Below are 15,554 nucleotides of genomic sequence, written 5' to 3' on the forward strand. Positions count from 1 at the left end.
GTTCAGACAGTGGATATAACTAAAAACTGATTACTTTTGAAGAAATTCACTGAAAAGATTCTCCAAAAGCAGAAGTTTCAGATAATCTTAAAATCAGGCTACTGGATTTAGTGAAAGACGCCAATATGACCCATCAACTCTTGATGGCAGTCAGTCCTTTCATGATGTACAACCTGGATACTGTGTCTCTTGGCAACCATCCAGCAAGACTCTTGAACCTTGCTGGACGCTCACACCAAACTCTTACCACTTACACTCTGAGAAAGCTGCAGGTCTTCTCTCCAGAGTTCTGGAACTGTATGCCCATCCTATGTCCTCAATGGAAACCTCACCAGGAGTGATGCTCCCCAGAAGTAACAACATGTTTGGCTTCAGAGATTATGCAGAAAGACTTCTTTGCCACAAATCTATTCTTCTTCCTCTTTTACACAGGCTACATCTCTGCTCCCCCATGATAAGATTTCATAACAGAAATCATCTTCAGGAAACGTAGAACACTGGATATACTATACTAAATATAAATCCTTATGTGATCTTAGAGATACTCTAGTCAACCTAATGACGAACCTTAGATAATCTAACTGATTACCCATTTATTCAAATCATACACCTGGATCCTTATGTAGGTTTTAGGTGTTTGTATTCACACATATGTTTTTTTGCTAAAATTTCAAACTAGCAAAAGCTATAGACAAAGTTTCACAGAAAAATTATACCAAAGACCAAAGAAAATCCAAGCAAAAGATAATTTTAACCATATGAAGATAAACTTCTAACCCTAATTCTATTGTCATTAGCATACAACCACACAATCATTTAATATTAGAGCACAGGGTGGATACTAATAAAGTTTCCATATTAGTAACTCCTAATGCGCTGGGCAGTGGTGGCGCACGCCTTTAATCTCAGCACTTGGGAGGCAGAGGCAGGTGGATCTCTATGAGTTTGAGGCCATCCTGGTCTACAAAACCTAGTTCCAGGACAGGCTTCAAAGCTACAGAGAAACCCTGTCTCAAAAAAACAAAAACAAAAAATAAAACAAAAATAAAAATAACTCCTGATGCATCAACATTCCATAGGGAATTGTCTGATTTGGGTCGTGAAGCTACAATAAGAAATCTTTTGAACATTTTGTACATACTGAACCCGAGTCTACTACTACAAAGCTTAGTATTGACCCGAAAACCTTTTCCAAATTCCTTATGAAAATTGTTTTAGATGATTAATGTGAACTCTGAACTACACAGTAAGGAATGTGCTTAACAACAGCACCTGCCACCCAAGGATAACACAGGTGGAAACTACAAGGCCCAGCGGAAGAAATCAACGAACAGTTAAACATGGAGCCTCCTCTTACAGGTCAGTCTCTACTTGATGCTCATTTCATATTTTAGTCTCTAGAAATTACTGTCATGATAGGAATCATAGCAATCTCTCTGTTTGTGTGCAGCCATTCAGTGCACCAAATGTCTCACTTCAGTAAGAATAACAAGAAAACATTCACCAGACCTACAACACTATAGTAACCGAGTGGGGCAAAGGCTCTAGGGTTATGACTGACTAAAAGGGGAAAACTGCCAAAATACACAAACAGGAGTTCATTAGCCTGATGCTGTCTTTGTGTTTTACTTCTGTCGTCATGCAATGCAAACTAGCCTAGTTTATTGTAAGTCAAAGCCTTAAAACAGAGTAAGAAAGAAAAGGAATTGATGGAATAATTTGTTTGACTATGATTCTGAAGAAATTAGGGCTACTTCATAACATCTCTGGAAAGAAAGGCATAACATTAGAAAATAGGTGGTATAAAATGGCATTAAAAACCCCAGGAATTCTTTATTTCCCTAGTTTAATGTGAGTTTTGCTGTTCACACTTAGCACAAGTTTTCTAACTAACCATGCAGGACACCATCACTTAATGAATTTACAAATGCCACGCATGCCCAATATAAAGAAGATAATTTTACTACTCACCTCTTCTTTCTTGTTTTCAAGATTACATTTAAGTTCCAGAATTTCATTTCCTTTTTCTCTTCCTAGAGCCAATAACTCATCAGTTTTGGTTTTCAACTCTGTATTGAGCCATGAATTCTGGTTGAGTAGCAACTCCTTTTCTTGTTCTAAACGTTTTTCTCGATACTAAAAAAAATTTTTTAAAATAACGTTAAGTGTAACTATATATATATATAAAATATAAATAAAAACCTTTCATTTGTAGCTCAGGGACACATGAATTTCATTTCAGAATAAAAATACAGATTATTAAGAGAACAAAAATTACAGTAACACATAGATCCTTAGCATATGAATCTGCATTCACTGGGAATCAATTATTACTTGCCTTCACAGCCACATCAGAAGCTTGAAGTTCATCCAACTTTAACTGAAGTTCACCCTTTGTTGTACTGCTTTCCTTAAGCTTTTCACTTAAACGTTTAACGTCCTCTAGAAAGGAGGATGACAGTGAGCATTTAAGAATAAGGACTAGCTAACACTCACATGAACCAAGATCAAAATACATTACTAGACTTATAAACCTACAAAGTAAATGGTTCTCAACTCCCCTATTTTAGCTTGGTTTTGTAATTATAGTAAATTACAAACTAAATTTCTATTCAAAACCTTTGGGCTTTATTGTTTATCTCTGTGTGTGTGTGTGTGTGTCCGTGTGTGTGTATGTGTACTGTGTGTTATGTGAATCATCTAGAACTGGAGTTACAGGTAATTGGTTTGGGAACCACATACCAGTGCATTACACAGCAGCAAATGCTCTTAACTACTGAGTCAGCTTTTTAATCCATAAATGTAATTGCAAGCACCAGGTAGAATCACCCACCCAAGTGAATTAATTTAATGGTTACATAACTTCATAAATACTACAATTAACTTTAACTTTCCAGCTAGATTCCTAAAGAGTTAAAAGTTTTAAAGATAACCATTTAAAAAACAGACTTGTAAAAATCTTCTACAAAAATGCATTTAATATTTCTTGTTCTTTAATAACCATGTTTTCATGAAAATAACTTATTTAATCATTCTAAATGCCAGCAGTTAGATAATCAACACAATTAACAAATACTCAGAAGTCACTCTTTTCTGACTGGAAAGTAGCTACCACGCTCAGTATTACCTCTCAATATCACAACACAAGTGGGCGAAGTTTTTCCTTACTTATAGAAATTAAAAAAAAAAAAGAAGAAGAAGAAGTCGTCTACGGGAAAGTATAATTCACTGTTTAAAACTCATTTTTTGGAGCTTTAAATGATTAATTATTTTGAGTTTTAAATATATCAAACATAGCATGCTGATACATTTTATATTCCTATATCCTAAATTCTGTTTTTTTTTTCCATTTTACAAATTCTTTGACAGTTTCACACAAGTCAAATGAAGTTAGTAAGTTTGTTCACTATTTTCCCTATCTCTTTCCTTTTCTGATGATGGCCTTCTTCATGGGAAGTCCATTTCTACCCTGTCACCTCTCCAGCCCGGCCATGGCTTCTTGTCATGGTTCACCGAGCTTAATTATAGTAGTTGACACTGATGTACAACCTCACTGTAGATACGGTTACCTGCACAACACTTGCAGGAGATTGGGGCCTGTTAATACTTCATCACAGAAGGGACTGGGGCCCATGAGGCTTCACTCCCTCCCCTTTCTGAAGCACTGGTAGTTAATGGTTGCTGAAGGAGGGCGTTTTCTTCAGTGGTACAGCCACTGGCAAGCTCCCCATGCTCCAGCTTGTTTGAAAACACAGGCTTTCTTTTAGGTTCTACGATAGTGTTTATTGATAGTAAAGGTATCTACATAAAATGAAAGGAAGTTCTGCATTTACAACTCTAAAATTAAACAGTTTCCAACTTGGTATTATAAATAGCATTGTAGGAACCAGGCATGGTGGTATAGGTTTGTAATCCTAGCACTTGGGAGAATAAATCTGAAGTCAGCTTGGGCTATTAAGTGAGTGTGAAGAAGATCTGGGAAAAAAAAAATAGTATTGTACTACAGAATTGTACATGTAAAACTTAGCTCAAATTACAACTACACTCAGTTTTCATGGGTAAACTTCCCAGCCACTTAAAACTCTTTATGTACGTATTTAAAGACAGGTCTCTCTATGTAGTTCTGGCAGTCCTGCAATTCACTATGCAAACTAAGCTAGGCTGGCTGAGCTCAAACTCAGATCTGCCTGCCTCTGCATCCTGGGTGCTAGAATTTAAAGGCAGGTGATATGATGCCAGGCCAATCTTTTGATAATGACTCAAAGATAAGAAAATGGAAAAAACAACAGAATTATTACACTGAACTCTTCCACACTAAAGGAAAATAACCAAGAAATATCAGCAACAGAAGTAACTCCTTGCACCACCAGTAACGAAGAATACAGTTAAAGGCACAAACATTTCTTCATACCTGTTAAATATTCAACTTCCTGAGATAGTCTCTCATTGGTTCTGATTAGGTCTCTCTTTTCAGCTTCTAATTCTTCCTTTGCTCTTGTAAACTGGCTCTGTTATATCAAGAAACAGCATGGTTCAAGAACATCAGTTGAAAAATCAAAACAAGTGCTTGAATCATCATTCACATTAGCAGCTACTTAAAAATGTTTTCTTTCCTACAACTTAGGTACCAACAAGTTAAGAAACACTCATAACCCCAACACGTCTATGTATATTTCTGACTTTTAAAATCATTTTTCCTAGGCTTATGAATTTGTGTCATTCATCAAATGGAAGTAACTTAATTATTTACATAGCCTTTATATTAAGGTATTTAATAGACTTCTAAATTGTTTTAAAAAATAAATGGTGGAAACTATCACTGCATTTGTATTTTAGTTCAAATTATTTCTCAAGGGAGGTCAATGATCACTTAGACGCTTTTAGAGTTCTACGCAACAACAGCAATCACTTAACCAGAGTATTCAAACAGTAGGAGGGGTGAAATGTATGCCAGCGCATAGAGGAAACATAACTCTAACCTGCACTTTTTTGTTACTACAAACATTTTGTAATCTCATTCATTTGTTTAACATACTTCCTTTGCATGCTTTTCTCTTTAACAATGGCCCTATCATCTGAGAGCAGCCACATATTAAGAACAAACTTCATGGCTTAGTTGCAACTTTGATACAGAGACGTTAAACTTTAAATGGAAACAAATTACATTTTGCTACAAGCTGAGAAACAATTCATCATTTACACACATTTCCTTTGCTGCTATTTCCCCTTAACATTTTAAAAACAGATTTTTTTTTATTTAAAAAGAGACCCTGACTCAAAAAGATGAATGCTCCCCACTCCTCCCGCCTACAAAAAAACAAAAAACAAAAAACAAGGGCCAGAGTGGTAGGTGGTTCAGGGAATACAGGTGCCTGTTGTGAATCCTTGATTGCTCTCTTCTTTATCCATTGAGGCAATGCTTCAATTGAAACCAGAGTACACCAAGAGAGAGAATCTATATTGCTTTTACAGTCTAGTTCAGGGAATCAATTCGTCCTTCCTGCCCTGAAATTATAAAATAGCAGCCACAGTCACCCAACATTTACGCGGATTTTAGGGATTCAAGCTCTGGACCTAACTGCATCAAAACATGTTAAATGCTGGGCTATGGTTGCCAGTCAAAAGATAATACATCAAATATCAATTTAGAGAAATTGTATGTACACATTCTACATACATATATGCTGGCAGCTTCTCGTGGAACATTACACCTTCTTCTAATACATAAAAGCAGATGAGAAAACCTTTAAGTACCATAACTGCAATCAGCTTCATTATGGACAGTGTTTTACCTGAATGCCTAGATTACGATCTTGAGCAGTTTCAAGTTCTTTGTTTTTTTCAGTTAACACTTTTACTTGGTTATCTAGAGAGAAGGAATGTAATGCACACAGATTCGTTAACTTAAAGTTGGAATTTTTACGCAAATGCCACCATTATACATTTTCAAAATGAAGAACTGGAGTTCATAAAGATTTATCTATAACCACATTCCAAATCTGTGAATAATTCTGTTCTTACTGTATTCCAGACCAAAAGTTTAAATATGCTACAATCAGACATAATAATTCTACTCCCAATCTGTAGTATAATTAGCAATGTCAGTTTTTCAATGCATTTTCTATTTAAGTTCAGGACATAATTTGAACTATATAAAACACATTCATTACATATCTTGATAAATATCTGAAATTCTGTGTTTTTTTAAAATCACTAAAAAGCATGCTTGTCCAAAGAAGAAAGAATTATGCTTGTACTCCGTCTGCACTCATGATGCGTATATCTTCCCATATACTCAATTCTCCTCCTTAGAACACTGGGTTATGTAGAAAAAATAAACACTTGAAAATTTCTTTCATGAAAGCATCTAAAGCCAGGTGTAGTGGCACACACTTATAATCCTAGCATTTGGGAGGCAGTGGTAGGAGGATAGCTACAAGTTCAAAGCCAGTGTAGCCTACAAGGTGAGACAACCTAGGAACACCTTGCCTCAAAGAGGAAACAAGTGAATGCTACACTATGAAGAGTAATTTACAAAGACTCATCTTTATGTGTGTGCCAGAGTTAAGTGGATGCCATGTGTGTGCATGTGCCCAAGGAGGCGAGAAATTATCACGTACCCTGGGGCTAGAATTTTAGAAGGTTTAGGAGCTGAGAACTGAACAGATAGTGCTCTTAATCACTTGAACCATCTCCCCATTTAGCATTTTTTAAAAACTGCATCCTTAAAAAAAGGAAAACAAAAAAACTGTTTCTAAATTTCCTATTTTGTTTTATTTAATACCTTCCAGATGGACACATGTGCAATTATATCCACACCTTAAATACAGTTGTCCACACCAAGAAAGACCTCATCTCTACGTTCATTCCTGCCTTTCTAAACACTTCATAAAAGAGGCTGTAATCAGTCATTTTCCTAAAACCCTTTAGCACCATGTTTGGGAAGGCTTTACTATGCTTTGTTGAGGAAAAGTAACATGTGTGCATGCGTGTGTGCACACAAGTGTGTGTGTAATGCACATCTTTAAGTGCTAGTTTATCAAAAGTTGCTGAAGAAATCAAAAACTAAACTGCCAGAGAAAACATGAAATCTATTTAATGACTTGATTATAAGCTTCTTGTGTTATCTAGGAAGTCAAATCAAATCAAACTATATTTAAAGGCCTTTTTAAGGCTTTTTCTCAAGTTTTCTTCTGCTATAAGCAAAGTACACACTGCAGTATCCTCTACAGTCTCTAAGATCACTCTCAATAACTAGGCATTACAGGAGAAATATGATGGGACTTGTAGTTAGGAGTGTTCTAACAGTACACAATGCAACATCCTCTATAGTCTATAACTAAGGTCACTCTCACTAATTCGGCATTACAGAAGAAATACATGGAAGTCGTAGTTATAAATGTTGTAACAGTATAACGAAATCAGTAGATTTCAATTTTCAACAGGAAAGCAAATCACTATTTTAACCTTTAGGTATACAATTTAGCTACTTCAAACACTATCAAAAGTACCTTTGATGCAAAGCTATGGAAAAAGACGCACGCGGTAATTTTCATCCTTTTAAAAAAGACTGCACGATAGTGTGTGTGGTGAAACCACTTTTAATAACAAAGTCAGAATTAGAAATCAGTGCTCCTGGCTGGGAAACCTATGTCTTTGCCAGGTCTTTCTTGCTAATGAAAAACAAACTATGAACACAAACTGCAACACCCACAGAGCACTTTCTCATACTGTAAGCCAACGCCCACAAAGAACAATGTGTTAATTTTAGGAGAGGGAGCTGAGAAAGGCCGAGAGCTGAAAGTCTTCAGTACTCCCCGGGTATGAAGCAAAGTTGCAGCTCTCTCGGAGACATCAGAAGGTTTTCATAAGATTCTTTGTGAGGGAGTACTGGGAGAGGGGTGAGTCCAAGGTCTCTTGTCATCATCAAATTAGACTAAAAACACTTGTGTTTGTGGTCTGGATGGAGGCAGATGTTTGGAAGGCCCCAAGGGCATTTAGAGTGAGGAAATTCATACAGGACTTAGGCAGTGGTCAGTTGGCCTCTGGAAGTCTGGAGCTGGGTGTGTCCTTACCTTGTTTGTAACCCTGTTTAGGGCTTTGCTGCCTGCAAAACCTATTTCCACGTGGGACAGGCTCCCTGCCTATGTGATGCTATACAAACGGAACACCCAAGAACAGTTATAAAGATATAATTTAATACTTACTTAACTTCTCAAGCTCCAGTTGCAAGTTCTGACACTCACGGGTTTCATTCACAAGCCTCTCCTGACTCTGGGACAACCTCTTCTCTATCTCAAAGTACTGTTGTTCTACAAAAGACAAGTCCAAACACTAAGAGTAAGGTCAAGCACACAAAGCCCAAAGCAGTAGTTTTAATACCACTATTTGTTTCTTAGAATACTGACTGCAAAACTTAAGATACAACATGGGAAAAATCTAATCTCAATAAGTAAATTTAGCACCGAAAAGGACTTTCCCAACATTTTCAACTGGCATATAACAAAAGACAATAATGCCTAAAAGGAGATTCATAAGTTAATTTCTTTGAAGCAGGCAACAATGTTGTATCCTGGTATTTTCTCCAGACCTCCAGAGATTGCTAAACATTTAAAAATAAGTATTTATTAAGTTGAAATTCTATTTAATTAAAAACTGAAGTTTTAAAAGGTTTAATGCAACATAATTAAAATACCACTTGCTAAAATTTCAGTAAAAATAAACCTGTAGACTTCCCACAAAAAGAAATTATGTTTACTTCATCCCAGTATTGGGACATATAAATCACTCAACATTTATTGTGTAAAATAATAAACAACAGTGTATTATGTAAATCATTTTTATTCACCAATTAACTGTATAATTTCAATTAGCAACTTTGCTTGATAACTACACTTTACTGATGTGAAAATTAATTCAGATGAAAATTTCTACCAAAATACAGCACCAATTTCCTATATTAACGGTAAACCAAAACACGTGACAATAATAAAAATCCTATTTTATTATTGGTAATTACTATTACCTTTAAATCAAGGCTCTTAAAACCACAATCCACAACTTTCTTATATGAAAATCCACAACTTTCTTATATGAAAGCGACTACAAGAATGTATAAACAGATCTGTATATATTTTGTCCATTTTTCTGAGGTAAACACAATATATCCAACTCATTTTGTGCGATTTCACTGCTTTTTCTAGGGATGTCTTTTGCATCCACATTCATTTTTGTGACTATCTACTTCTTTATGGGACGACAGGGTGATACATACACTAAGAACAAGGCATTGAAGAGGTGAAGTTGGCAGTGGTCTATATATCCAGGTGGGTAGAAAATAGGAATTACTGTCATTTTAAGAACAACAAAACAGAATCAGATTAGGGTTGCATAGACCTAGAGATATGGTGTAAATTGTCCAAAATTCTACACAGTTTGTCTTTGAGCCCAAGTTAAGAGTTCCTACATAAGACGAGAAGGTGGAATTAGGTCTGGGAGGAGGAGGGATCGCTCCTTTGCGTTCTTTTCTTTCCTTTTTCTTTTTAATAAGAGAGAGGAGAAAAGAGGAGGCCTACATTGCATATGGAGCCTGCGTGATGCTACCTGCACATATTGCAGAGTGCAAGCGGGTAAAGAGGAAGGTCGAGCCACAGCTCCAACCCCAGAGCTCTAAGAGCTGAGCACTTACCGCTCTCCACCTTAAATCTCTCATGCCGCCCCTTCAGGCCGTCGATCTCGGACTGCTGATCAGCCAGGAACTTCTCAAGTTTGTTCTGGGTCGACTTAGGCAGCTTGTTCAGCTCCGAGCGCTCCAGCACTTGCTGCAGCACCGCCGCCATGTCGGCAGCAGCGGCCGAAGGAGAAACGAAGGAGCAAGGCGAAGCGCGGAAGCCCGGAGCCTGAGCCCCGCCGTCTCCAGCCTCGCTCGCAGCCTCCCGCGCGCCTGCCCGCCGGAGACTCCCGCGGCGGGACCCTGGGAAATAGAGTCCTGCGTTAGACGCAGCACGGGCCGCGCCGCTGCGCCCTCGGTGCGCACGCAACCGCCGGAAGCTAGGCACGCTGGGAATGCGAGTTCACAGCGGGCCTCCGACCCGGCTTTTGCTTTCGCCTACTTCCAGAACCAAAGGCTCCAAGGGAAATGTAGTATTTCTCTCCCTCGCTTCGGCGAGCTCAGTCCCGCGCCTCCCGTTCCGCTTCCTTCTTTCTCCCCGCCCCCGGCTCTCCTCGTTCGGCTGTGGCGAGTGTCCGCGCGGTGGCGCTACAGACGTGCTCAGCCACCCTCGTCCTTCCCTGAGGTGAAAGGCGACCTTACCGTCAAAACCCCGGGATGCCATGGGTACTCCTCGGTGGCCGCTTCTAGAAACCGGGGCACTAGAGGGTCACGGCAGGGCAGATCCACAGGCTCCGGGCTACCGCCACGCTCTCTGGGGTGCCCCGGAGGGGGCGGGGTGCAGGCCACGCTCGCTTTGGGGTAGAAGAGCGCGGATGTGGGTGCGGGCGGCCTGCGTCATCTAGCTGCGCCCGCCGGTGCGCTAGTCGGAAAGGGAAGTGGAGCGTCTGCAGTCGCTCTCTGATGAGATCATTGACTGTAGATGCGGGACCCGGTGGCATCTGACCCTTGAAGGCAGCTACTTGTACTCTCACCCGCATTCTCTTGCTGACAGAAGGCTCGAGGGATTTATTGGCCACGTGTGCACATTCTGAGAACAAGTGAGTCGGCCTACGAATGTGTACACTGGGGCACCAACAGCTTCCTCTTCAAGGGGCGAAAGGAAAGGCTATAGATGTATATAGCCATAGTGTAGGAAACATATGAACAGCCACTCTGGTGCACACCGACGGCCAGTTCTGCAGAGTTTAGGTCCTGTCAAACCTCGTACAAATCTGCTTTTGGGGGTTGCAGGCACTGATCAATGCGAATTTAAGTAGTAGTCCAGCTAATATTTTAGACAAAAAGAAATCAGGAAGAGTTTGAATGTAGTTTATGCATTAAGATGACATTGCAGAAAAAAAATGTGTGATGTTGGTATTTATATACGAAAATGTTTTAAAACAATTGCCACACTATCTTCTTGCCACAATAACAGAACCGTGTTTGTTTCCAGGTCGTGTTTCAGCACTTTGAGTATGTACTTTGTTTCATTACCTGGTTACATTTCTGGAAGAATTTATTGACTCTTGATTGAAAATAGGGCCTAGCACATGTCTGTGATCTCAGCAGCCTGAAGTAGGAGGCAGGAGAGAGTTAATTCCCATCCCGCCTGGGTAGTCAGATCCTGTTTCAATGATGGGGGTGAGAGGGACTAAGTTAGTACAGATATTATATTAGTTTTCATTCACAAACTGACGGAGCGAACAGGAACTCTCCCTTGCAGTGATTTAATTGAAGGACAGTATGCGTTGTCGGTGTGAGCAAAACAGAGTGTCAGAGCCTGAATCCTGTCTTTCCCACGCGCCAGTTTTGTTTTTTGGAGGAGTTATTTAACATTTTCTTCTTTTGATTTCTTTATGTATAAAATGGAGACGACTATAATAATACTTGACCTCACGGGGTTCTGTATTAAATACCAGAGCCTGTAAAGTACTTAGAACAATGGAAGCTGTATAGATAGTTGCCGTTGCTGCATTACTTTCTACTTAAGTGGCTGTTCAGTGAGCCTCATGTCAACAATCATTATTTACCTTTGTGCTTTCCCGCCGAGCACAATTTCTAGAAAGTAATTTTACAATATATATTGGGAAAATAAATTTGAATCTATCTACCTCTTAATAAAGTAATCAGAAATTCATCGTTCATATTTTAGAAATTCCAGCCTCCAGAGGCTGAGGCAGATCTGAAGCCAGGAGTTGGAGGCCAGCCAAGGCTATAAAGTGAGTTCCAAATCAATCAGATCTAAATAGTGAAACCCTGCCTTAAAAGAAGCACAGAAAGCCTCTGGAGTCTGTCCTTCTTCTTCTTCTTTTTAAAATTATTATTATGATTTTTATTTGGTGTCCATAACTGTGTGAGTATGCTACACATGTGTAGTCTCCAGAGGAAGGACTCAGATTTCCTGGAGCTGGAGCTACAGACATTTGTGCTCCACTGGACTTGGGTGCTAGGAGTTGAACTCGGGCCTTCTGGAAAACCAGCAAGCACTGAGCCATCTCTTCAGCCCCCAGGGAATTGTTTCTTAACAGCACTGTACTCAGAATTCCAAAGCTTCATTTCAATTGTACAAAAAAGAATGCCCTATTTAGTAAATAATCACTACAAGACATGGGACAATTGCCAGGATTGTACAACTTTTTTTTTTTTTGCTGTATTACCCATCTACCCATGCTAAAACATCAAAAATTAAATTTTTTTTCCAAAAATGCAAACTTTATTTCTTGTAATTTAGGCTACTGAATTGGCTGCCAATAATGGGAAGAACCTACATTGTAGAAGAGAGCGTTGGTCAATATATTTCAAGCATCAGTCTCCAGGGAAAATCTTTTGTCTCTGGTCTTTTGATAGGACAGGTATGTATGTGTCTGCTACTCTGCATATTGCTGAAAATAAATTACTCACTTATTAAAATTAAGTATGCCATTTAATAGTAAATTCAAGGTTGCATATGGAAGGAACTTAAATCTGAAGAAGGTAGCCTAACATGGATCTTTGAGTTAACATTTAAAAGGAGGAAACCTGGCTGATGTTTGAATATGTATGATCATATTCCCTTTGAAACGGTGAAAGTAACTTATAATGTCCAAATGTCAAAATTTAACTCTTCACTGACCAGATTATTCACATTTTGCTTTCCTTATGTTATGTTTTGGACTGGATACATAGCTCAGTTGGTACTTGCCCAACATATATAAATAAGGCCCCGGGTTTCAGCCCCAGTGTTCTGGTGGTTGTCAGCACGATCAAAGTCAGGATCGATTCTTCCCAGGTTCTTGGCCTCTTATCCAAATAATTGAAAATAAAGACTCACCGATTTTCCAATGTGGCAAGGTAACTTCATAAGGAACAAAGTAGAAGTCCAGACTCACTGCAGGCCACGTGAGTGAGAGCACTGAAGTGTCCAGAATACTGCTTGTGGCTTAGTTTTATGGGATTGAATAGAAGGAGCTTCTGGCTTCTAAGGATATAGTTTGAGTGGTTGTCTATTTTAATTGCTAGGTTACATAATAATAATAACGGATACTTAATTTTCCCTAATATACATGCCCCTCACCATAATTAAAACCCGATTTAATTCAATTTAAATGAATTCATAGGCATATGATTTTTTTTCCCTAAGAGTTCACTTGATAGCAGTTTGTTTAACTGCACATGCACCTAAAGTCATTTTAGTCTGGTCAGACACTTCCTCTTACCAGATATGCTGGGAATACAGTTGGACAGAAACTGTGTAATGTGATTACTACCAAGGGCAGGGAGGTCTGTACTGTTCCTTGGAGATGGAAGTAGTGTGTGGCGCAGTGCAGGTAGAGCCTTGGGGTGAGGCTGTTAGGAGAGAGGTGTTTGTACATGGTTCCTACAGGTGAAGGGAATAGGCTACCAAGTGTAAGGGGCAGGTGAGTGATGATTCAAATAACACAGGGTCCCAGGCCAAATCTCCTGCCTTGCTCAGCACCTCTTAAACAAGGCAATTTACTATGGAACCCAAACTAACCTTGAACTTACCATTCTCATTATTCACATGACCACTATATCCAGCTCCATACTGCCGTTATTTCTTCATTTTTGGAATTCTTTCTCTTCCTTTGATTCAAGAGCTCACTTTTGTTCTCTTCTGTCTTTTTAAGCTTGCCTTTTCCCTACTCTAAATCTCAGTTTCTCTTTCTTTTCAAAGTTCCACATCTTATGAAAGAAGCGACGCCTCTATGTCAGGCGTGGTGGCTCATGGCTGTAGTCCTGGTACTTGGAAGGCGGAGGCAGGAGGATCAGTCTTGGCTTCATAGTGAGTTTGAGGCCATCCTGGACTGTGTAAAACCCAATTCCAAAACAAAATGAGAAAAGGGGTGGAGCATGGCATACTTAAAAAGAAAGATATAGATACATATTTTTACATTTTATGTTATGATTTTCTTCAGTGTGTGTGTGCATATACGCACATGATTATGTGAGTGCAGATGCCCGAGGAACCCAAAGGGGTTGGAGTCTCTCAAGCTGGAGTTACAGGCTGTTGTGAATCACCAGATGTGGTTGCTGGGAACTCAGTCTGGTCTTCTGCAAGAAAATATTCATTCTGACCACTGAGCCATCTTTCCAGCCCTAAGAGACATGTCTTAACCATGCCATAATAATTATATCAAGGTGATACTAACGATCTCTAGGGAGTTTTAGGTCATATTTGGAGATAATATGCCACTTTAACTACATTATGAGCCTTATTAGCTAACTTGGGAACCATGCTGCAGTGAAACTGAGATCTCTTCTAGTCCTTAAATTTATTTTTAGATTTTTCTCTGTTGGTTACCATTTAACTGCTGTTAAAAATGAAGAACCTGGAGTTTGGAACCCTTTGAATTTTGTTTCAAATCCCTCTGTTGTTCTCTTGATACATCTATGTAAATTTATTTACTTTGAACTATGAACTTTTATATTTGTTAAACATCCAATCCATTGAAATTACAGAGACAATAGATAAAATAATTGGAGTAGTGACTAAGTATATTACATTTTAGTTAAGTCAGTTCATTTGCATGTTCAACAACAACAGAGATGCCCTTGAACTTTTCATTCTCCCTTACTTCCTGAGTGTGCTGGATTACATGTGTATGCCATCATACCTGGTTTATGTGGCACTGGTGATTGATACTAGGCCCTTCTGCATGCCAGGCAATCACTGTACCAACTGAGCTACATCCACAGTTCCGGAATCATCTTTAAAGACTACCCTATTATTTATATTGAGGATGTCCAAGTAAATAATAAGTTGCTATTACATACATTAAAGATTAACAACATATGAGTGACATATTGCACTACTATAGCTTCCATAATAATATGAATGTTAACAGTTTAAATTGCTGAAATACTGTTTAATTTTTGCATTAGATATCTAGTTCTTCAATCAGATATAACTATAATAAACTTTTACAATTTGTTTTTAAAGTGTTCTTCACAAAAGGATTATGTGATTCTTGCCACTAGAACACCACCCAAAGAGGAACAAAATGAGAACCTCAAGCATCCCAAAGCTAAGTTGGATACCTTGGATGAAGAATGGGTCACAGAACATGCCAGCCAGGTAAAATTGTCTCGCCACATAGATGTTTGCATTCAGTTGATTAACAAAAGAAACAAATGCTTCCTGGGTTGCTAGACTGGAACTTTGCAATATTCTTTCTTAAATGCATGCCAATAGTTTCATTTAAAACAATTTTACAGAAGGCTCTAAACATGATGACTCTTAATTGAACAAGTCAAAGAACACATTCAATAAGGCAGAACAGTGTGAGTGTGGGTGAGAGACACAAAGACACAATACTAGGAAAATAGCAAGCAGTTGGGCAATTGAGTATAGCTGAAACACAGTGTGTGTAAGAAAATGTAATTAAATACAAGGCTTGTTTGT

The 15,554-nt window shown here is 38.7% G+C and overlaps 2 protein-coding genes across 6 annotated transcripts in view; one reads left to right on the top strand and one right to left on the bottom strand.

Annotated features, from left to right (window-relative positions):
* Positions 1–10,487, bottom strand: part of Tpr (translocated promoter region, nuclear basket protein) — a 58,624-nt gene extending 48,137 nt beyond the window's left edge. The window contains exons 1-7 of the mRNA XM_048431010.3: positions 10,313–10,487; positions 9,689–9,973; positions 8,208–8,312; positions 5,793–5,866; positions 4,412–4,508; positions 2,339–2,442; positions 1,972–2,136 (exon numbers count right to left, since the gene is read on the bottom strand). Of these exons, the coding sequence (XP_048286967.1) occupies positions 1,972–2,136; positions 2,339–2,442; positions 4,412–4,508; positions 5,793–5,866; positions 8,208–8,312; positions 9,689–9,973; positions 10,313–10,334 (852 nt within the window). The 5' untranslated portion in view covers positions 10,335–10,487. The remainder of the gene's footprint in view (positions 1–1,971; positions 2,137–2,338; positions 2,443–4,411; positions 4,509–5,792; positions 5,867–8,207; positions 8,313–9,688; positions 9,974–10,312) is intronic.
* Odr4 (odr-4 GPCR localization factor homolog) overlaps positions 10,205–15,554 on the top strand; it is a 33,312-nt gene continuing 27,962 nt past the window's right edge. The window contains exons 1-4 of one of the 5 annotated variants that reach the window (XM_085688137.2): positions 10,548–10,710; positions 11,805–11,871; positions 12,384–12,504; positions 15,093–15,227. In XM_085688137.2, the coding sequence (XP_085544263.1) occupies positions 12,406–12,504; positions 15,093–15,227 (234 nt within the window). In that variant the 5' untranslated portion in view covers positions 10,548–10,710; positions 11,805–11,871; positions 12,384–12,405. Of the gene's footprint in view, positions 10,296–10,547; positions 10,711–11,804; positions 11,872–12,383; positions 12,505–15,092; positions 15,228–15,554 lie in introns of those variants that run through there. The other 4 variants (XM_085688136.2, XM_048431017.3, XM_048431016.3 and 1 more) reach the window with 4 other exon arrangements.

This window comes from Myodes glareolus, chromosome 5 (assembly GCF_982192425.1).
Source record: "Myodes glareolus chromosome 5, mMyoGla1.1, whole genome shotgun sequence".
Lineage (NCBI taxonomy): Eukaryota > Metazoa > Chordata > Mammalia > Rodentia > Cricetidae > Myodes > Myodes glareolus.